Source organism: Neovison vison, chromosome 11 (genome assembly GCF_020171115.1).
Source record: "Neovison vison isolate M4711 chromosome 11, ASM_NN_V1, whole genome shotgun sequence".
Taxonomy (NCBI): domain Eukaryota; kingdom Metazoa; phylum Chordata; class Mammalia; order Carnivora; family Mustelidae; genus Neogale; species Neogale vison.
The window spans coordinates 129302349-129326445 of NC_058101.1; the positions used below are offsets into that span (position 1 = coordinate 129302349).

The 24097-nt window shown below is 38.8% G+C and overlaps 1 protein-coding gene across 11 annotated transcripts in view; it reads left to right on the top strand.

Annotated features, from left to right (window-relative positions):
- The window catches only part of RAPGEF2 (Rap guanine nucleotide exchange factor 2), a 240720-nt gene that overhangs the window by 67718 nt on the left and 148905 nt on the right, over positions 1–24097 (top strand). For all 11 annotated transcript variants that reach the window (XM_044224723.1, XM_044224726.1, XM_044224731.1 and 8 more), the window contains exons 2-3: positions 1896–1966; positions 13839–13895. In XM_044224723.1, the coding sequence (XP_044080658.1) occupies positions 1896–1966; positions 13839–13895 (128 nt within the window). The remainder of the gene's footprint in view (positions 1–1895; positions 1967–13838; positions 13896–24097) is intronic.

Here is a 24097-nt window from a genome sequence, read left to right on the forward strand (position 1 = left end):
TGTAGGTCTTGGGCAGATTATAACCCAAGGTTGATAGGTAATTCAGTGAAATATGTAAGACTTTAGTATTAGATTCAGAATATAAGCTCTTCAGAAACAGGGGAGCAGGGGCAGTCTTTCCATACTATTTAAATACGGTAAATAGCACACATATTTATAATATCTAAAATAGAATGTGAACTTTAGGATTGTCCAGAAAGGCTCTTATTATAGCTATTTAAAAAAAAAAAAAAACAAAAAACAAAACCTCAATAATTAGAACACTTTTTATTGATTTTCACTACATGCAAATAGAACGTTATGATTGGAGTCTGATTACTTCTAAAGAAAGAGTTTATTAGCTTTAGGAATGCAGACTTTGTTAACTAGATGTTGGGAAAGTTTTGTTTTAGCTTTCTTGTTTGTATTGAATTTATAGGGTCTAGTTTTAGGTTTCAGTCTTTAAATAACTTTAAAAAGGCTTGTGGGAAATAACAAGGATTGTAGATGAATAAAGTTGAAGACCCATCAATTTATTTGGAAGTTGATCACTAGAGGGCGGCACTTTAAATTTCTAATAATTGATAAATTTTAAATTGGGACAATTTAGAGCTATAAATAAGGTTTTTATTTCCCCTTATCACATCACAATATTGTTTTAAGAACTACATTAAAATATTTTAGGCTGAAAACCTCCTTAGCATCCTCTTAAGAAGGTTTGAATTCTTACCTAGTTGTTACCACTATCCCTTAACTGTGCCCTTAATATTTGAAATTTAATTGCACATATAGTTTGAATTGTTTAGAAAGGTATTCATAAGGGTACAGAATTTTTTTTCTTAATTAAAGAGGATTAAGGGACCCCTGGATTGCTCATTGGTTGATTAAAGAGGATTAAGGGACACCTGGATTGCTCATCAGTTAAGCATTTGGCTTCTGCTCAGGTCATGATCACCCCAGGGTCCTGGGATCAAGTCCTGCATTGGGATCCTTTCTTAGCAGGGATCCTGCTTGTCCCTCTGCCTGACATTCCCCCTACTTGTTCTGCTCTCTCTCTGACAAATAAATAACATCTTTAGAAAAGAAAAAAAAAGAGAGGATTAAGTTGAACCAAAGTAATATAAGACTTATATACTGAAAAGTGTAAAACATTGTTGAAAGAAATTAAGGAAGACCTAAGTAAATGGCAGAACATCCCCATGCCATGGGTTGTAAGACTAACTGTTGTTAAGATGGCAGTATTACCTGAGTTGATCTACTGACTCAGTGCAATCCTTATTAAAATTTCAGCTGGCTTTTGTTTTTTTTTCCCCCATGGATTGCCCACCCATGCCATCTTCCTATGGCTCTTCCTCTGGGGTGAGGAGGGTGCAGTGGGTGTCAGAGCCCAGAGGGCAGGGGAGGATCATGCACTTGGCCTTCACTGGGTTCTGTGCCATGATTCAGTGCTGCTGTGGCCTCCAGCAAAAAAATAAAAATAATAAAAATTATAGTATGTGAATTATATCTCAAGAGAACTCTTACTTTAAAACAAAACAAACAGGATATGGGCACCTGGGTGGGTCAATCAGTTAAGCGTCAGACTCTTGGATTTGGTTCAGGTCATGGTCTCACAGTGGTGGGAGTGAGCCCTGCATGGGGCTCCAGGCTGGAGCCCACTTCAGATTCTCCTCCCACCCTACACATGCGCTAACACACACTCTCTCGCTCAAAATAAATAATGTCTTTTTTAAAAAATGGTAATTTTCCAAGTTTCTTAAAATACTTATTTTCATAAGTTTAAGCCAATTTATTTTATATTTTAATACCCTACTCTATATCCCCAAGGTGGTTGAATGGAAGACATTTGTGTGATTTAGCTTTTCTCTTGATTTTTCTTAAAAAGTCTAATAATTTCTATTTTTCTTTTCAAACAGGATTTGGAAATAGTATATTCCTATTTACATGGTATGGAAGCCTTATCAAACTTGAGAGAGCACCAACTTAGGTAAGTCATTTTACAATAACTAATAATGGGATGCTGGAGTTTTATATGATTCTTTATTATGGTTAAGTAGGTTTAGAAATAACTTTAAAAAACTGCCTCATCTAGCCTCTGTAGTTGGTAGTATAAGTTTTACATCCTTATAATAATTTTTTGACATTTCTGCCATAGTGATATCCTCTCTTCCTCTGTATCCTGCTCCCCTCGCTCCTCATCTAAAGGAATAAACACTACTTGGTGAATACCCCAAAAGGACTGTTATTTGCTGTCCTTGCAAACAGAGATCTAAATTTTAGCATTTAAATACATAGGAAACCAGAATGTTTTTAACCATTCAAAGAACAATTAGGTTCATTATTTTAGTATGTTTTAGGTCTTGGCCTGGCATTAAGTTAACTGCCTTTTTTTGGTAAGCATGTATAAAATCTTATAGATTCTATTCTACAGTGATAGAGTAAGCTTAATTATGGTTATCTGGGCTATACTAAAAGAACAAAAACATACAATCCAATGATTTTGTCTTAACTGGAACAGACTATAAAGGACCTTGGGAAGATGAATTATATATAAACACCAGCAAGGACATAGAGAAGGGTTTGTTTCCTCCAACTGTAGCTAGTTTTGATACTAGCAGTTTTTAATTATTGAAAGAATACCTTTTCTGTATATTTTTCCTTTACTCTTTAAACACTAATTAATTTGTGGGCATGTCAATTTCATATTTAGTTGTTAATTGAAAAAAGTGTCAAGAGGATTGAGTACTTCTAAAATTTAATTTTTGATGAAAATCATTTAAATTAAAGTAGATTGCAGGTTAAGTGTTTAAATATTCAAGTTTTATTGTAAAGGGCAAAACCATTGGGAATTTAGAAGATGGCTCAAATTAAAGTAGGAATGATATTTAAAGGGTCTTTCATCTTGTGTTTTTGGTGACAACTACCCTAAGAAGAAATTTTAGTACTATTTGATTGAATGTAGTTAATCTGCAAGTGCAAATGGAATTATGTAATAAGCAAATATAAATGGCACATTCCCATGTGTGTATAAAAGCACACATGGATAATATTTAAATAATGTTTACACATATTGATTGTATAATGTATGTCTATAGTATATGTGGTTGTAAAATTATTTAGGTAACAGAGATTCTGTGCAATAGAACAAGGACAATTTTAATACTTCTTTTGGAAATTTTCAAAATTATGAAAGTAAGTAGTGTGATGAAGTCCATTAATCCATCAACCCAACTTTAGAACCACCAATTTTCCTCTGTTTCAAAGGGAAATTTTTTGGGTAGAAATAACCGATTAATTCAGTGGTATAGTTGAATCTATTTATACTTTAGAAAATCTGTTTTGGAGACTATACTATGGAGACTAAGACTATGTTTTGTTTGTTGGCATGAGCTGACAGGGAGGGAACTTTAAGATGTTTATCTTATTCTGTTTATGTTAAAAATCATTTGTTTCTGATATTTATGGAAAATATCTGCTGAAACTAACTTCAGTCCCTTTTTAGAATAAGATCAAGATACCAACATGATTAATAACAAAAAATAGAGGTACAGATAAATACAATGACTTGGATAAACTACTTTACAGTAGCTACCATTTCTAGGAAAAATATATCTTATTTAGATAATATATTTTTTGATAGATAACTTATTTTTTAGGTAATATATTGTTTGAATTTTCTACATAAAAATGTTATCCCTGGGATTAACAGAGAACAGTTAATACTTCCACATAATGGAGGTTTCTGGTTTTAGAAAAGAAACAGCAGCACTTAATCAAGATTTGAAAGTTTGTTTATTCAGTGTTGGGTAATAGAACATTAGTCTTCTCTGAGGGACAGCAGAGGCTTTCATTTATTTGAAAACTGTAGCTTTGCATTATTGTGGCCCACCCATGTGTAAGCAGTAAAGTGCTTCTGAGTGTTAATTGGTGTGCAGTAATGACCATGTTGCTGTAAGATAACATATTCTGTGCAGTGTATAGGTTTTCAGGTCTTCAGTTAAAAACTCTACTTTTTCAACATTTTATTTTTCTAACATTTACTCCCTGAATCCACATGGATTAAAAGCAGCATATTTGCCAAAAGGGCAGAGGATGCTATAGTTAGGAGAGGAGGTCAAAAATCTGAGAAAGCCGAGTAACACTCTGGACCTAGTCAGTGTTGGAAAAAAGAGCCTGCTGAAATATATATTCTTTAGCATTACAGGGCAGTGTCATTATTGTTATATGAGCAGTTTTAGATCATTAAGAAACCACCAAATTATGCTTATTATGCTCTTGAAGAATTCAGGGAATATCAGTGTGCTTTTTGTAAATCATCCTTTAGTTATGTTCAAAGATGACCACCAGTTTTAGTACTTTCCCCATCTATTTGTCTTATAGGAGATTTCATTGTGATTGTCTGAGGGTACTGGTTAGGTTGATTTATTCAGCCAACAGTCATTGATTGTGTGCCTACCATGTGCTGGACCCTGACTTAAGCCGTGGAGATACACTGAAGTAGTCCAAGACTCTGTCATCATGGAGCTTATGTTCCTGGGGGGCAGACAAGAGCTAAGTAAATGGGGGTGTGTTGTTTCATTCAGATGTTAGCGTTTTCAGCACGGTGCAAAGCCATAGCTCAGGAGACTCAACCAAGGGTATGTGATAGTGTGCTGAGGCTGAAGAAAAGACCCAGAAGAAGTGATTGAGACACAAGTTCATGGAGGGAACTTATGTACAGGGAATCCAAGAAAAGCAGACTGGACAAAACACCTGCTTCTGGGACCCACAGGCAATAAGTTTTTATAGTGTAGCAACTTAGTCTAGCAACTGTCTATAGCCCTTCCCCTCCTTCCATGTCCAGCATTCCAAGGAGCTCAGGGCCCACCATCCAGTCTCTCTGGGTTGGCCACCCCTAGAGCTCCTACCTTGAATGCTGAGCAACATGTTCTTGTACATACTCTGCTTGACTGGAATATAAAGGGAGGGTGAGATCTCTGTATTCTCAAGATGGTGATTCACAGGAAATTTGGAGTGTGCTTGTACAAACTAACTTTCTACCATGTACTATATACTCTACCTGTCCTACACTGGTTGGTTCATACTTTTTGTTGTTTTTGTTGTTGTCAAGAGGTGGTGGCAGGGAATGGCAGAGGGGGAGGGAGAGGCAGAATCTTAAGCAGGTTTCATGACCCTGAGATCATGACCTGAGATGAAAAGAAGACAGATGCTCAAATGACTGAGTCACCCAGGTGCCCATGGCCTATACATTTTTTTTTTAAAGATTTTATTTATTTATTTGACAGAGAGAAATCACAAGTAGACGGAGAGGCAGGCAGAGAGAGAGAGAGGGAAGCAGGCTCCCTGCTGAGCAGAGAGCCCGATGCGGGACTCGATCCCAGGACCCTGAGATCATGACCTGAACCGAAGGCAGCGGCTTAACCCACTGAGCCACCCAGGTGCCCCAATGGCCTATACATGTTTAAATTTTCTCTTCTTTCACAATGTCTGTGGGGCCAAGTATGCCGAAGTACATTGCAACTAAATCCTACAACAACAGTACAAGCCACAGTATCCAAATAATAGGAGAACACAAATGGCTAAGAAATTCTAGAAACGGGGGCACCTGGGTGGCTCAATGGGTTAAGCCTCTGCCTTCAGCTCAGGTCATGATCTCCGGGTCCTGGGAACGAGCCCCACAATGGGCTCTCTGCTTAGCAGGGAGCCTGCTTTCTCCTCTCTCTCTCTGCCTACTTGTGATGTCTGTCTGTCAAATAAATAAATAAATCCTAAAAAAAAAAAAAAAAAAAAAAAGAAAAGAAAAGAAAAGAAATTCTAGAAACATTTTGCCAGAGGAAGCCTGCAGTTGCTGAGAGGGAGGGGAGAGTTCACTATATACCCAACAATTGGTTTTATTCTGTATAGAAGCTATGGTCAGGACCCAACTGGCAAATAGGTCCCCCATGCAGAGTCTAAAGGCAAAAAGTTAAGCTGTTCAGTAGCCACCAGAAGAGGCAGGTCATGATTGCTTACTAGAAAGCAGTAGGCAGTGTTGTTTTGGGATGACACCACCCATGATTGTGGTTTGGCTCCAGGTTTATAGTACCCAATTGTTGGCCTTCCCTCTGTTACACAGTGGGGCAGATCTGAAAAGGATGGTGGGGGTATAATAATGTTCCATAAGATGATTATGATAGTGTCTTTTTTTTTTTTTTTTTAAGAGGTTGGGGGGAAGACTGCTAAGCAGGCTCTGCACCCAGCATAGAGCCCAGCATGGCACTCAAGTCTCAGAACGCTGAGATCATGACCTGAGCCAAAATCAAGAGTTGGGTACTTAACCGACAGAGCCACCCATGTGCCCCAGTAGTATTATTTTTTTATGAGAAGCCTGGGCTTATGTACCTTCATTGTCTTTGGTGGAGTGGGATGAAGAAATGGGGTGAAGGATATAGGTCCTGTTCTTTTCCTATTCCCCACTGGGTCAAAAACCCGAACCACTGTGGACTTCTTTATCACTTCCAGGGCCATTTAATTATATGTTCCCCTGTAGGTGGATCTTGCGGCAGGGACAATAGAAGGTTATCTCGTGCCTCTACTTGCAGCAGAGAACATCCTTCCAGCATGCTGTCTACTTGTATTCTAAGACTGACATCAGGTCCTTGAGTGAGTAGAGTGTAGGCACTGGACTGATTAGAATGTACATGTTAATTTAATGCCCATATAGCTGTTGACAGGTAGCTTGTCCAGAGGGCCAGTGAATGTGTTTCTTGTTGCGATTGTTGTTTTAACAACCAGTTCACACGTTCTATCAGTCCAGGTGCAGTGGGATTGTATGGTAGATGGAAATGCCAGTGGATATGTTGAATGTTGGCCCACTCTTGCACTTCATGTTGTGTAAACTGGGAGCCTTGGTCGCTGTCGATATCAGTGATACCCCATAGGCAGCACACAGCTGTTCTAGACTGCGGGTGTTAGCCTTTTGGTTAGCATGCTTACTGGGGTAGGCTTGTAGGAGTCCTAATTAAGTGTCAGTACACATCAAAGTATAACAGCAACCATCAGAGAAAGGGTAGTGGACCAATGTAGTCAGTCTGCCATCTCCGAATGGGGTGCCACTCCTTGCTATTTGTCCAGTGTCTCTTGGCAGAGGTCATGGTTGTTTCTGAGGACAGGTTGAGCATTGTTAGCGGATGGTTACAATGTCTTGTAATACCACAGTTAGCTCCAGTTCTTAGCAATGGCCCACAAGGTCTGTTGTCCTTAATGTCCTGTCTTTTTGTGTAGCCAGGTGGTGACATCTTCTGTTGGCATCTCTTCTAGGAGGTAGCCTTGGGCCAGCTAATCAGCTTGTTAGTTATCAGGTGGGGTGCATACTGTGTGTGCATCTACATGGCCAGTAGTGATGTTCATACCTCATAATTGCTGGAGAATGTCCTTCTACATGTTGTCCCAGAGTGGGTGCTCCACTACCTTCTAGTCCTGTGCCTTCCATTGGAGAAGCCACATGGTCAATTCTCTGTGTATATAACAGAGGGGGTCAGCTCGTGGAGCAGCACCACTAATGCTGCTCACAATTTGGCCCACTGACTACTATGTCTAGTGCTAGAGTCTTTGAAGATTCTTTCAGTTGAGGGTTGGATTGCAATGGCCATCCAGGTGCAGGGTTTGACCCTTGCTGAGCCATCAGTGACCAGGCATGCTTAGGGATGGGTCTGTCCCCATCCAGCACAAAATGATGGCAGCCATGGTGGCTCTGCTGTGTCAGTTAATGGCTGTGACATAAGTTACGGGGCCAAGAATGGAGTACAGCTCCACACAAAGGGGGCTGGGTGTCAAGGTACTACATTGTTGAAGGTAGGCATGCCATTCAGCTAGTTCGGGGCTGGGTGCTGCCTGATTTGGCCTTTTGCAATGTACTCTTCAGCAATCCTGCTATAAGATATTGGATGTGAACAGTTACTGGGATCCCAGTATAAACTAAAGTTATGTTTCCTACTTACCGTGAGGCATGGTAAATAGCACAGAGCTATTATTCTAAAATGCTGTATTGGGTCTCAGCTCCTTTTTATAAATGTGAACAGAAACCTGATAGCACACGTTTTTGCCCTTGCTGTTGCCACAAGCTCCATTCAGACCCTTCTGGGTAACTGGCTGCATCCAATTCATATGGCTGTCCCTGTACAAGAATCCTTAAGGCTTCCATGTATTTAATAGCCATTTTGGCTTGTTTAAATGCTTGCCTTGTCTTTGAGGACTAGTCCCATTCAGCTCCTTTTTAAACCAGTCTATGAAGGGACAGAAGCAGGTGAGCCAGGCAAGGGGTAAACTGAAGCCGATACCCTAAGAGATCTATGAAAGTTTGTAACTGCTTTGGGATGGTGGGGCACTAGTGTACCTGTATTTTATCAACACTTGCTGCAGAAACATCTTTTGTCTTATCCAGTGAGCCAGGGCCTTGTATTTTGTTTTTGTTGACTGCTCATCCTTGACTTGTTAGATGAGAAGGCAATTCTGGTGCAGCGGACTGCAAAGTAGAAAAAGACTGAGAAGTTAACATTAGATCATCAGTGTCATGAAACAGACAGACCAACTGCCTCTGGAATTGCCTAGTGACTTAGGTCACTGGCCGCCAAGCTATGGCAAAGTTGTGGGGCTCTATAAATACCCTGTGGTAGGATGAGGAATGTCTGTTCTTACCAGGTCAAAGCAGATTGCTCTTGGCTTTCTGGGGCTATGGGAATACTGAGAAAGGTGCTAGCCAGGTCTAACACATAATAATATGTACCTAGAACTTCCCCAATTCAAGTCAAGTGACATGATGTTGGGCACAATTGCATGAAGAGGGGGTACCGCCTTATTTAGTTCTCTGTAATCCACAGTCGTTCTCCACATTCCATTTGGTTTCTTCACATGCCAGATGAGACTGTTATATAGACCATGAGTTGATCATATAATGCTCACATTGGCTAGTTCCTTAATCATGCCTGTGATTACTTCATGGCTTCCTGGGAGGTGATATGGTTTAATTGCCATCATCCTCTGTGGGACAAGTAGTATTATAGCTGTCCATTTTGCATCTCTTCTTATTTGTTTGACCAAGTGCACCCTCAATTTGAATTCCTCTGCAGTAGTCTGTAATGTTAGTCCTGAGAGGACATCCATTCCTAGAATATATTTGGGCATTGGGGTTATATTGACTGAATGGGGCTTTGGGGAGAGCTGTCCTGTCTGCACTTGCTGTAGTCTGCTTCATTTAGATGATACCACCCCCCGTCATCATCGATGGCAGAGATGGACCTTTGAAAGAGGTTATTTCCATAAAGGAGAGTAAATTTGGCACCAGTTTCAACCAGAGCCAAAACACTCTGTTTCTATTAGACCAATATATGGTAAGTTCTACATGTGACAGACATGTGGCTCCAGTCCCCAGACATCCAGGTGACAGCAGCTTGAATCAGCAGTCCATGTCCTTTGCTTCTTCCCTCGTTCATAGAGAAAGTGCCCATCATCCTCCCTCTGAGGGTGCCCTTTGTAAATTGCTATTCAGGTTTTTAATTTCTGCCAGAGCCCAACAAGGACTGCTTTGGATTATTTGTCTGCTTTCTCAAGGAGGGAGGCCGGTGGGGGGGGGTGGAGTGGGGTAGGTGGTGGAGGTCTGTGCTACCCTACCTCTTACTACATCTGGCAACAGGTAACATGCATAGCCCTTTTCTTTGTTTCCTTCTGCTGTGAGTCCCTTTCCTTCATTCCTGCCTTTCTGATACCTCTTTTTCTGACCTTTTCTGTTTCCCTCAGATCTGTGGCAGCCTGCTCAGCCCATGATACAGGCTGGCTACTCCATTAGTGGGTCAGGATGCACATGAGTGCCCCCTACCAATGATTGGAGGCAGACTGTGCCACCATATTTTTAATATCTATGGCAAACAGTTCCTTATCGAGACCTCTGTGATGTTCATCATAGACAGCTCTCGTAGGATGTGCTGGAGCTCTTTCATAGTCTCCCTTCATAAAGGGAGGTCAGCACACCTGCCCCTGTTAGGCCAAGCTAATTTACAGTGCCATACCACTTAGGAGAGTAAAGGGTAATGTAGCCTTCACTGAGGATGCCTTGGGGATACCACCTTAAAGAAGGGTGTGTTGTAACAAACGCCATCTTGGACATTCCCGACCAAAAGCAAACTGCCTTCCGTGCCCGTGTTCCGTATACTGAGCAACGATAGCATCATGGATTCCCTTCATTTCTGTCTGAATTTATCTTCCAATTCTACAAGTTTGGCAAGTATATACCAGTTTGTGGTCTGTGCTGGTGGTTAGGCATGGGCAGGTTCCAGGGTTCCACACTATGGGCATGGATGCTCTGCTTTCATTTTGGCTAGTAACAAGAGGCTGAGTCAAGAGAATGGGAATTTTTATGGACTCAGTCCCATTAGTCTCTTCCTCAGTAGAACTCTTAGTTGGCTTCCACAATAGCCATAAGAACTCCTTTGCCAGGGCAGTTTACCACCCTTCAGTAAGGTCATTCTGTGTGCCAGAGTTATTAATTTTAACATCTTGTTTCCTCAAGCCAATTAGCAAGTTCTCTGCAGTGTCATTTATGTTAATCTAGAAATCCTCTCTAAAGGCAGTTTCTCCTTACTTTCTTCAAGGCTGTCACATAGATGGGAGGGTCATCCAACTATGACAGCTGAACATTGATCCTTTTCTTGTCACATTTACCTTGGTCAAAATTTCCTTTAGACCCTTTGGTATTTTCAGGGGTATTCCTGTACTCATGTGGTGGGCTTATCCAATCAAGGATAGTGGCTGTAGTGCTCCACATATATGTGGATGGCCAACCTCGGATTTCCCTTGCAAATTTCCCTGTTCCATTTACCACATGTTGATGCTCATGTGCCCCCCCACCCTCCGCCCCCCCACCCCGCTTCCTGGCTGGCTAACCACTTGTGTAGTCCATACTCCCAACAGACTCTAAGCCAATGGTGGATGATTGTCCTGTGAGGCCAAAGAAATGACCTGGAGACAGCCAATGAGATAGGTTTATTGGGAGAACTTATTATAGGGAGTCCTGAAGTGTCCGCCTAGACACAAAGCATCTGTTGCAGAGATCTCCATGCAGCACGCTTGTATTCTCTAGCAACCAGCAACCAGCTTAGCAACTCTCTGAGCCCATCCCCTTCCTGCATGGCCAGTATTCCAAAGAACTCAAGGCCTGCCATCCAGACACTCTTTGTTACAAAGGAGATGCTTCTGGTTAGTCATCCCCCAGCGCCCCAGCGTTGAATGCTGAACATTTTCTTCTATACATTCTGCTTGGTGGGAATATAGAGGGAGGACAGGATCTCTGTAGTCCCAGGATCGTGATTAGCGGGAGCATTTAGGGTGTGTTTGTACAAATAAGCCTTCCAGCACTTACCATACACGTAAGAACGGGTGCTGGACTGCTCTGACTTTGTAGTCAAAGGAGGTAACATTTGAGTCAGGGCAGCTATGCAGAAATCTCCACAGTGTAGTGATGCCCCAGATACTCTGCCAGGGGAATAGGCTTTGTGCATGAAGGCACCAAGGATAAGGACTTTGGATTTATTCCATAGGTAGCAGAAATCAAGAGCAGAACTACAAGGTGATCTGACTTAATGTTTAGAAAGATTTCTCTAGAAGTCATGTGGAGAATGGACAATAGGTGTACAAACGTAGAAGCTATTGTCTACATTTGTAGACTTGGTCAATTTGAGAGGATATTTTGGAAACAGGTGCTGGCAGAGAGATGGGATATGAAGAAAAGGGAGGAGTCAAGGGTAATGACTCTCAAGATTTTTGGCCTAAACAATTGGGTACTACTGATTGTAGGAAAGCAAATTCTTGGGAAGGAAATTTAAGATCTGTTTTGGACATTTTGAACATAAAACCACTGTTACACAGCCAATGGCTACACTGAGTAGCCTTTAGATGAGTTTATATCATGGTGAGAGACTTGGTGTGAGGCATTGTTTGGAAAGTCATCCCTTTATAGATTAAATTTAAAATCACAAACTGGATGAGATTACATGGTGCAGAGAATAGGTTGACAGGAACTGATAACATTTAGAAGATAGGTAGAGGAATGGAATGGGGGAGAATCCAAAGGAGACAGAAAAAATGACTAAGAAGTTAAGAAGAAAACCAGAAGACTGAAGACAGGAAACCTTGAGATGATGATGTAAGGAAAAACGGAGTCAGCAAATACTGCTGAGAAGTGGAATTAAGATAAGGACAAAAAGGATTTAGATAACATAGAGGATGCTAATAACATTTAGAGCCTTTCTTTGGAGTTTCAGGGAGCAAATGATGGAGAAGTGCTAAGAGGGTGAGGAAATGGAGAGAGAATAATATATATATGCAGTCAAAGGAGTACCTGTCACGGGAAAAGCAAAATGTGAATAATAGTTGGATGAAGATATGTGGTCAAAAGAGGTGTCCCCCTGCCCCACACAACAGTTGATGCTAAGATGTGTTTATTTAGTAAAGGAGTGACTTAGGAGAGAGGTAGAAATAGATGGTGATGTGGGGAAGGAGGTAAACCTGAAGGAATGCGGGGTCTTCTGTAGAAGGAATGAGATTCAGTGAAGAAGTTGGGGCAAGGATCCTTCGTTCATTCTAATGGGAAACAATGCTATGTAATTTAAGACCAAGTATTTTTAGACCATTAATTGTGACTCTTTCCTTTTTTTTTTTTTTTTAAATTTAAACTTTATTTTATTTTTTCAAACTTCCAAGATGCATTGTTTATTCATCATACCCAGTGCTCCATGCAATATATACCCTCCTTAATACCCAACACCAGGCTCACCCAACAACTCTTACCTTTTCTTATGAATTGGTGTGATTCAGTCTCTGTGTTAATGATGTGTATTCAAGATTTGATGCTGCCTCTTGGTTAGTGACATTGAGTTGGAATGTTTCACATAAGGGATTGAGAGGACCTCTGAAATAGGGTGGTAGTAGGAAGAACAAGGAAAAAGAATATCTAAGAGAGTTGTCGTTTTCAAGTGAAAAATCAAGAGTGTGATGTTAATTGGGTTTAGCAAACAGGAAGAATGGATGTGGGTTGATCAGTTTCACAAATTGGAAGACCACTAACCCCAGTGACCAAAATGGAGGTGCTGTTGAAATAATTACTGCTATAGCCAATTTTTTTATTTGCTAGTTCCTTCAAAAGAAGGAATAGTTATTTTCTTTTTCGCATTTCTGTGTTTTATGGAAATATTACTTGGGCTTAATATAATAGGATGCTTCTTGAAGATGCTGTTCTTGAGGCAGTTTTGAATATTTAAACATTTATGCATGTTTTCCATAATTTCCATAATTTTTTCCTGAGGGATGAATCAGCCAAAATAACGAGTCTTTAAGTTGTAAAACCTCCATTTAGTCATTAGTCATAAATATACTGAGTTAATAAAAGCCTACTTTTGTTTGAAATTACATACTGGTAAGTAACATTAACATGAATGACGTTACCATTTTTTAAAATTAATAGGTTCTCCCTATTAATTTTTAGGTTCTTTTCTCATTTTCTGCTTACTTTGGAGAACATTAATTTGTCCGCATGTCATTTACAAAGTGTAAAACACATACTATTTTGTTCCTTTTAAAATAAACATGGCAGAATTGACATCTAACGAAGTGGTTTTTTTCTAGCATCTGTATACCAGTTTTATTTTATTATATTTTGTTAATGTGGGTACCAAAAATATTTGTCTTGAGGCTAAGAAATGATTGTGGCAATCCATATAAAGTAATCTTAACTTTCTAGGCTACATGGCTCTTTCATCTTTTTAACCTAATAGAATGTTTTCTCATGACATATGTTGAACTCATGTCTCTGTTTTGTTTTGTTTTTACAGGTTAATGTGTGAGACTGTGAGATATGAAAGACATGAAGCAAATGAAGTTTTATACTAGTAGGTGTTTTCTTTCTCTTTGTACAGTGTGTACTGCAATAACTAAATAATTTCTTAAAGTTTCACAAAAGTATTAGTAACAGCTAGGTCAGTCTTACCTTAATATTGCATTAACTTATTTTTTGTAATTTAGAAATGTAGAACATTTCAACTATTACCTGCCATAAAAGTAAAAATTTACCATCATTTGCTCTAAGTTCCCATCTATAGCTATATATCTCTCACTTGTGGTTCAGAGATATTATTTAATATTATGGATATCTTGACATTTTTATCATTGTGAAATAAGAAACAGTGTGGTCTTTCCAACAGAACAAAATACATGTTCCTATAACCACATCAAGTGAGATTTAATGATAGCATAAATGTCATATTTTAGTTTGTAACCTTTTCAGAAATAGGAAAATAAGCTGCGCACATCTGTTTGGGCTTATTTTGTCCTATAAATAATACTAATATTTCTTTCAAGATGTGTAACATATTTTTTGAAAAAATTACAGTAATTTTCTTAAGAATGTGATAAACATATAGCAGGTAAATATATTAAGGACATATAAACTGGTTTACTGCACATACTATTTTATTAATGTTTGCCATGATTGGCTGTTGTTCTGTTGACTTTCCATTTTTCAAAGCACTATTAAATAAATAATTACTACTTTCCATGCATATTATAGGGAGTATTTATTGGAATAAATGAAATACAGCTTCTCCCCCTTAGGGAGGCTGTAATTACAATCTCTCTCTCTTTTTTTTTTTTTTAAACATTTTTTTATTTATTTGACAGACAGAGATCACAAGTAGGCAGAGAGGCAGGCAAGCAGGCTCCCCGCTGAGCAGAGAGCCCGATGCGGGACTCGATCCCAGGACCCTGGGATCATGACCTGAGCCAAAGGCAAAGGCTTTAACCCACTGAGCCACCCAGGTGCCCCTGTAATTACAATCTCTTGAAGGAGGTAGAAATAGAATAAAAGGAAAACAACAACAACAAATAACCAACCAGAGGAACTGAGAAAATGGATAGGTACTAAGGGCTGAAGAAGTGCAAGGGAAGCCCTGAAGGGAATGGGGAGAGTCTTAGAGAAGTGGCCCTTTGAACTAGGTCTCAAAAGTATATCTGGTGGTCTAGAGAGACTTTCTTGGCAGAAGGAAGAGTAAATATGGGAACACAGAGAGGGAAAGGGCCTGATCTGATGTTCTGAATGCTGTGGCAAGTTTAGGACCACTGACATGTGGGTGGGCATCAAGATAACAAATTGAGAGAAGAGTCAGGCCACAGTCATAATTTGCTTGTAAATGTGTTGTTAAAAATAACCAGTTGTGATTCTTTAGGCAATTGGAAATGAGTTTTTTCCCTTCTAAATAACATTTTATTATGGAAAATTATAAATGTTCGCAATATTAAAGACAGCAGTATAACGGACCCCCATGTGTGTATCATCCAACATTGTTAACTGATGGCCAATTATGCTTCATCTCTAACTCCCCCTCTCCCACCTCCAGCTGGGTTATTTATAAGTAAATCCTGACATAACAATTCATCCATATCAATTTTGGTATGTATCTTTATCTTTAAAAGATAAAGACTTAAACAAAAAAACCTAACCACAATACTATCATCAAACCTAAAAAAAATTATTCTTTAATATTATGATAACATTCAAAATCTCTTTGTCTCAAAAAGTCTTTTTTCTCTTTTTTTTACAGTTTATTTATTGGTTGGTGTTTTTCTTACATCTGTTTTAATCTGTAGCCATGTGGCCAGTTTTCAAGCAGCAAAACGATATGACCAAATGCCTCCCCATCCTTCCCCTCAAAGATGATACCTGTGTCTCTCTGAAAATACAGAGGTGGATTAGATTGAGTGGCTGGGCAGGGAGATTAGTGAGGAGACAATTGAAGTAATTTGAGGGAGTAAAGCTTGGACTGAGGCTACCTGAAGGAATTGGGGGGGGGCGTCAGGGATAGGTGATCTGATCTGATCTGATCTGATCTAGGATGATTCTTAGGTTGTAATGTAGGAAACTATGACATCTAGAGGCTGTTTAACAGGCATTTGTAAATATTTAGTCTAGAAATTAAAAGAATGTATGTCAAGTATAGAAGAATAGTAAGTAACCAGGATGTATTTGTTAATGGGAAAACTAACAAGAGGCAAATGCCTTTAACGTATTTTATTCTTGAAGAAATTAAGATATAAATATTTTAGAATATTTGTTTCTTTTAGGAGCAATTAGAAGCTATCAGTGGAATGGGATGTACAAATGTCAGGGTTGGAAATCTCTGAGGAATATTATTAACATTTATTGAAGCAGTCTAGTGGTAGTAAGTGTCAACTCTATTCCTTTATTGTCACGCCCCCCCCCCAAAAAAAACGTGGTTTTGGTAGTATTGATGATGAGGTCATAGCAGACATTGAACAAGGACTTCCTATCTCCCACATAGTCTAATAAGTGCTTTACATGCATTAACTTCTTATAGTTTGCCTTTTGGAGTAGATGTTGTCATCACCCTAGTTTTACACATGAAGGAGCTCAGGCTTTTAGGGGCTAAAGAACTTGGAACTTGCCAAGGTCTCATTGTTGAAAGTGGAATCTGGATTTGAGCCTAGACCTGGTGATTCTGTCACCTTAGCTGTTACCACTCACCAGCTTTTACTGGCCATTTTCATGCCATGGTAAGAAATGGCACGCTGAGAAATGCTATTGCTTGTGTGTGAGTCAGTATGAGCACATCATCTCCCCCTGTTGCTGGGTTTCCTGGGGTGATGGAAACCCACCATCCATTCTGCCTCTATTATCTTGAGTCCCTAGCAGTGATTACTTATTATTCATTTAAATTGAAGGTAATTTACAGTGTCTTTAAATATACTTGAGTTTTTTTTTTTAAGTCAGTTTAGACAGTTAATGTGAATTATGCTGATAATGCAAAGCCATGTTTTAGATAATCCTAAATAGATTGCATTTAGGCTAGAATTTGTATATACAGTTGATTGTAGCAGTTGCTCATATTTGACTAGTTAGAGTAAGGTGACAGCATTAGTAACAATGAAAAGTCTGTGCATATCATGATTTCCTAAGACCAAAAATTCAGAGACTAATTGTAGATCACTTAATCAGATCCCTAGTAGTTGGCCAATCTTATGATGAAGCATAATTAGAACGTTTTCTGCTGTGATCTTTGAATAGACATGTTTCTGCTGCTAGCAATTCATGTAAATGCAGTTTTGAAAATTAAAGAACATTTGTATTTGTGGTGCATATAAGTCTATGATAACTTAATACTATCCCTCTTTGGAGGACCTGTTGTTATTAACTCATGAGGGAAATGACTTGTCTGTTCTTGTTCTCCTTCAAGCTTTAAGAATGTAGTGTAGCCAGAATATCAAAGACTTTGAGACTTTGGTTTTATGACCCAGTGATGAGTATTTTCTTTTTCTTATTCTGTTTGTGTGCTGGTAACTTCTAAGTCTATGGTTTTAATAATTTCACCAGGTAAATATGGTATTCTTTTGATCCAACTCTGTACCTCTTTTTTCTCATCTATAAAATGGGAACAATAATAATAGTACCTACTCTGTAGTGTTGGTGTGAGAACAATATCAGTACTGTGTGTAAAGTATGTAGAGCATTGCATATACAGTAAGTGCATAAAAATTTTAGCTGCTTCTCAGGGAGTCTGCTGAGATTCTCTCCCTCTGTCCCTCTCCTCACCTACTCCTCTCCCCCTAAAATAAAAAAAAGAAATCTTCAAAAAAAAAGCTGCTATTGTCATTGTCATCATCAGTGTTTTGATAATTTGCATTTTGGTCTCCCAATTTTTTAGTTGCTTTAGACTTTTCGTTAGGAAAGCATTATGGTAGTAATGTCTAACTGCCAAGGTGTTCTTGTTTTAGCATAAACCAACAGGATGACAGAAATGCGTTTTAAATTGTATCGAGATTAGGGGGAGAATTGTGGTTCTGATGAAATTGAACTTTAAAAAATTTAGAACTGACCATTTACATTCTAGTATTTTTCTGTACTAGAAAGATCAAATTAGTTGAACTTTATACAGTGGATGCGAATATCAGGTGATTTCTGCCTTCCTTTCATTTGTTATCTGCTATATTTTATCTGTATTTTGCTCACTTGGGAAATAGAGTTGGATAATATAAATTCCGAAGCTGATGGACTTTAATTTAGAGATATTTTACTTAAAGAATTTAATTCCAGAAATGAGATAAACAATGTGTCCTTTCAGCGTTAGTTTTTCTTTAGTGGCCAACCATCCTTGTTTTAATTTATATATACATTTAAAGTGCTAAAAGCCTTTGGATCAGAAATTCAACCATTATAGCTTTTCTTAAGTGTACACACACATCACATATCCACAGTATAAATATGTGTAACTCTATCTCTGTGCTCATTTTCCACATATATATCTGCCTGAATCCTTTAGTTTCCAAAAGAGTTTCCATAGCATTTTGTGAAGGAGTTTCTTTCCTTATTGCAGGAGAGGAAATTGTTTCAAAAAAGAAAAGAAAAGAAAAGCTTCATTGAGGCCTATTGAGTCTCTTCAAGTATTTTGATTTAAATCTGTAAATGTGCAATTTAGAACCTCAAGCCTCAGCTCAGCCCTTATTGCTTGTAGGGGTCTTTTCATTTGTTGACTTGTTTCCTGTTTTTACAGCAGCTATCCTGAATTGTTACTTCTCTGTAAGGCCACCAAGCCCTCCCACTCCTCCTCAAGGGATTTTGCTTCAGGCTTCACTTTCTGTTCTTAAATGCCCAATTTGTCTGGCTGCTGGTGCCTCCTGTTTCTCCCATCCCTCCAGGGGAAAGAAGGGTCCATTTCCCTGCCCAGGGTGGTTATTCCTCTTTTCTCCTGTGCTGCTGCTGACCTCTCCTCCCGCCCCCATCCCTACAGACTCTAAATATCTCAGTCTCTGCTATCCATAAGAATGTTCTTCTTTGACTCTTTGGCACATATCCAATTACTGTCCTACTTTTTCCTTTCTGATGTAGCCAAGCATTTATTTTATTTTACATTACCCATCGATTATTTAGGTTGCATTAGCTCCCCACTTTAAAAAACAAACCAACCCTAAAAAACCCCCCCAATATTTCACATCTCCTTTCTTTCCTAGCAACATATAATCACAATTTTTAAGTATCTTTCTTGGCCATGTTTCCATAATTTTGCTATACTTGTATGTGTGTATGAAGAAAATGGTGAAACCTAAGATTTTCATTTATACAAAGGAATGATATTTTTAAAGAATTAGCCTGTGCATAGAATTGTAGTACAAGGATGTTTGGCCACCAAGCTTGGCATGTTGTGAGGTACTCATGTGCCCTATGTAATTATGAGAATTCAAATACACACACCCCTGTGTGTGTGTATGTATGCATACCAACATATGGACTTACTTAGAAAGATTATTTTATGTACATATGGTAATACTTGAGGGCTTCTTAGCAATATTGGTATTTTAATATTTACTAGTAGTCTTTCAATAAAAATGTTTTGTTTTTGTGGTGAATGGAAGAGTAAATAACTTTCAAAACTGTATTTAATTTTAAACTCTGTCAGGGCAAGGACTGTGGTTTACATTTGCCATGCCTAGTACAGAAATTTGCAATAATCTGGTTTTTTTTTTTTTTTATTTATTTCAAAGGAAGATACTCCTTTTCTAGATCAGCCAATAAAGACCTTCCTTATGGTCTCATTTTGTAATAAAAGAGCTGACTGCATATTTGATGTGAGATTCTTTGTGTCAGTTTTCTCTGAAACTCATTAGTGCATAAAGACCTCTGAACTCTCAAAAAAAGCTATTTGAGAAAATATACAGTTGGTAAATAAGGCTTCCTGCTTTCTGATAAGTACGGGTTAATAGTGCTGTAAATCGTTAGGCAGTATTATTGTACTTACTCCAGGACCTTAGTGGGTTGGGCAGATCTGGCTTTGGATTTGACTCCCATTTCAGGATTTCTACAGTTCTCTTTAATTTCTGAGCACCAGTTTTCTCTAGTTGAGGAACAGGTTTGTTGTGGGAAAACAACAACAACAACAACAACAACAACTGCAGTGTGTAAGTCTAAAAGACACAGCTTTATAATTAATTTCATGACCCATTGGTAGTTTTCAAAACCATTAATTTTTCAGATTTGGCTGGTCTTTTAAATTTGATAAATTGTTTCTTGAGCCTTCCAAAATACCCCTCCACCCTTAATGTAGCTGAATGACCGATATATTGTAATAAATATGTAATCCACATTGAATTTTTTCTTTCATTAAAAAAAAAAAGTGTTTTGAGTAACTTCAGGAGTACCAAGGCATCACTCCATTTCATTTTTTAAATGAATTTTATGTTTAAGAATGATTCCATTTATGAGCCTATAGGATTTCTGGCTTTATTAGTTCTTCAAAGTTTATAGTGTTCATTTTGCTGGTTAAGTAAATTATAATTTTAAAAAAATGGATGCCTACTACATTCCTTATATTTTCAAAATACATTTTTTTCAAAATAAAGCTGAAATAGCTTAATATTTTCATCAGTTTTCAGAGTTCTGATTCTGTTTACTTTTTCATGGTTCTAAGCTTCTGTAATTGAGCGCTTTGAGTAAAGAATAAGGATTTTCTGAAAAACTTAATGTTATAAGGTGCTTTTTTTCCCTTCAAGTTTTTATTTATAAAAGTGAAGTAACTTCCTTATAATTTAGAACTCTTAGGAAATAGATTACAAAGTTACCCTCTATTTTTTAAATGTTTTTGTAAGTATGGGAATTTATATATTTATATATTATTAAATATTATGAAGTATGATTTTATGACAAAATATTGCTTCTCTATAAGTTAGGAATATGAGTGCCAAGCAGTTGTAACTCTTGGTAGAGCTCTAAAATATATGTTATATTTTGTGCCTTAATAAAAATGGTGTGGGTTCATTTTTCTTTGACCCAATATTGTTAAGGTCACTTACAATGCTGTGTTGCATTAATTTATTTGGTGAGCTTACTTTGTGTCATTGGCCATACAAAAATAAATCATACGTATTTTGTCTTTCAGCTTACAGTCCCATCAGAGGAGCAAAAACCAAAAACAACTTACGATTAAACTTTTTGCTAAATTCAGTAACAAAAGTGATGTAATGTATTTGAAAAAGATTAAAATTATTGTGTATCTGAAAAGCCATCTGTATATTGGAAGGTGGCCATTGTTTGAATTTCTTTTTTTAAGCCATGGAACACTTTGTTCAAGGGAAATCCTATTTAGCTCAATAGCAGTAGCTATTATGGTTAGAGGAGGGTAGGACTGTCCCAAGGGGCTCGCAAGTGCATATTGAAAACCTCTGAGGTGAGCTGACTGCCTGACCCCTGTAAAAGAACAGAGAATAATTTGCTTTAAATAAGTAAAGTCATTTTCATGTTAGTTTTTGGCGTAATCCTGTATTTTGAGACTATAAGTCTAAGCCCATCAAAACAGTATAATGACAGCATAGGTAAGCAGCAGCGAGGGCCTGAACTTCAGCAGACGGCTTCGATTGAAAGTCTTGGGGTTTGGGAGGCGCAAAAAGAATGTGACGATAGGTTGGGGAGAAGGAGAAACAAGTAGGAAGATTTTCTGTTTTCTGGTTTTATCCTCTGGTTGGATGCTGCTGCTCAGTGGATACAGGAGAAGAAACAGGTGTTTTTCTAGTTTGGGCCACTTGGTGGCTGGCCCTCTGAGACTCCTTGTTAGTTGTTTCTACTTAGTTATCGGAACTTTTGTTAGTCTTCATTTTTTACCCCCCTCTCTGATGTTTTACCACAGATGTGGAGCCAATCGCCCACGTAAAGGTGGTAAGAGTCCTGTCTCTGCATCTCTTGGATGCCGGCAGCTTTGATGTTTGATTGTGGTTTAACATCCTTTCTAAAATATCCGAAAAATGGATGTTTGGGTTTGAGGTCTTGGTTGTACCTAGCCTCTCTGTGATTGCCATGTACCACCTCTTCCCTGAATGGTCTTCCTAACCACTGTTTGTGCATACTTTACTGATGCTTGCCTGAATGGGTGGCCATGCTTATTCCCCATGATTTTCATGTTTTGTTAATGCTGCCAGTAGAAAAAGCACTGTGGAGGTTCTTCTACACTCCCCTGGATCACTTCTGTGCCAGTGCCATATTGTACTCGATCTGCTATAATGGGGGGTGCACTTTTTGTAGCGCTCATGCCCTCCTCATACCTAATTTTGTAGGTCATCTGGGAAAGCACTACTTTCTGGTCCCAAATCGTTTGGGTTTTGCAAGGGTACCATTCTTAACCAGTATTTAAGTTTCTATTTGTCGCCACCACCCCTCCCTGCTTAGATGTCTGTTTTGAACTGAATATTAAACCAGACAAGTATTTTTGCACACAGCTGCCTGCCCCCTCCTGCCACTCCTGTTTTATTACAAGTCTTTCTCCTCTGTTTTCCTTGCCTTCATTGCCATAAGCAGCTCTTTTGGGTGATTGGGCTCTACAAAACACCATTAAATTTTCATATTGTTATTAACAACTGAATAAAGTAGTCTTTTCATGTTATTTTTTTGCTAATAGCCATCTTTTCTGAGTTAGTTTTCTTTTGATGCTGATGATGGTTCTTTCAACCGCCTTGTCAACTTTGATTTGATCACTTGTATTAGCTTCCTGCTTTATTAAATATGGAATGTGGAGCAGCGCACACAGCTCTTTGACGTGGAGACATCGCCACCGTGTGGACCTACAGGATATTGCTAAGGAAGTTCTTTCAGCCTGGCTTCATTCCTTTGGTTACTAGTAAATTAAAACTTACATCTTTGACTTTCACTTTATTTTTTGCAGGGGATTGGGGGGAGTGGGGCATGAGTACAGGGGGAAAGAGAGGGACAGGCCAACTCCGTGCTGAACGCAGAGCCCACTCCCTGCTCATCCAGATCTCGTCACCCTAAGATCATGACCTGAGAGGAAACCAAGAGTCTGACGCTTAACCGACTGAGCCACCCAGGCGCCCCTGACTTTCACTTTAATACCACATCTGAGCTGGTGTCTATTAAATTATTAATTAATTCATTAAGAATATAGCTGAGTGCCAGTCAAGCATTGTATAGTGTATGTATAGGGGGTACTGGTGAGTGAGAGGAGTTTAAAAACTAATGGGGGAAGACTCCTAAAATAAATATTCTGATACTGGCAACTGCTTAATATGGGCATGTACAAAATGCTCTGGGAACTTAGGAGGAGAGTGACTCACTTTATTTCAAAGCTACTAAAATTCTCAGAGGAAGTGGTGATTAACCTGGAATTCAAAGGATGAGTAATGAGCTTACTAGATAAAAGGTACTGTTTAGAAGCTGGAACAGCACATTTGTTCAAAGGCCCTGAGGAATTGGTGGGAAAAAAGTGTAGTGTGGCTGAACTGGGTGAAGTTTGCTGTATAGGGTATTTGGGATTAGGAGCAGAAAGTATAATTGTAGGTTGGACCTTTTGGAAAGGGTCATGATAGAAGAAAAGAGATGAAGAGAACTCGTATTTTTTTGTGTACTTATTATACAAGGCACTGCATAGATACTGTTTTGTTAAATCTGTGAAAAAGGTATCGACATCTCCATTTTACAGTGGAGGAACTAGAGTCTTAGAATTTAACTTCACCAGGCTGGTGGGAAAGAACAGATGTTCCCAAGGCTTTGCACTTTGCAGAGCAATATATTGCTTCCCTCACGTGCTGTGCTAAGGGGTTTGGACTATCCGTTGTTAGGGAACAGTGGGTTATGAGCAGAAGCATGCCATGGTCTGCTCTACCTGAACAACTAGTAGCTAAAATGGTGCCCAGTTTCCACCTGGTACAGCACACAGTTCTTGTCTAAAAGGAGGTTCAAGTAGTTGGAGGAGGATACCTAGATACCTCAGGACTAAGAATTCAATAGAGAAAAGTATAAAATAGAATGAAATTGGATGAGATAAGTATTTTGGAATTTGGAAAATGGTAAGTGAGAATGTTTTAATTAAGGAATAGGATTTGGGGGCGCCTGGGTGGCTCAGTGGGTTAAAGCCTCTGCCTTCGGCTCAGGTCGTGATCCCAGGGTCCTGGGATCGAGCCCCACTCGGGCTCTCTGCTCAGCAGGGAGCCTGCTTCCTCCTCCCTCTCTGCCTGCTTCTCTGCCTTCTTGTGATCTCTGTCTGTCAAATAAAATAAATAAAATCTTAAAAAAAATAGGATTTGA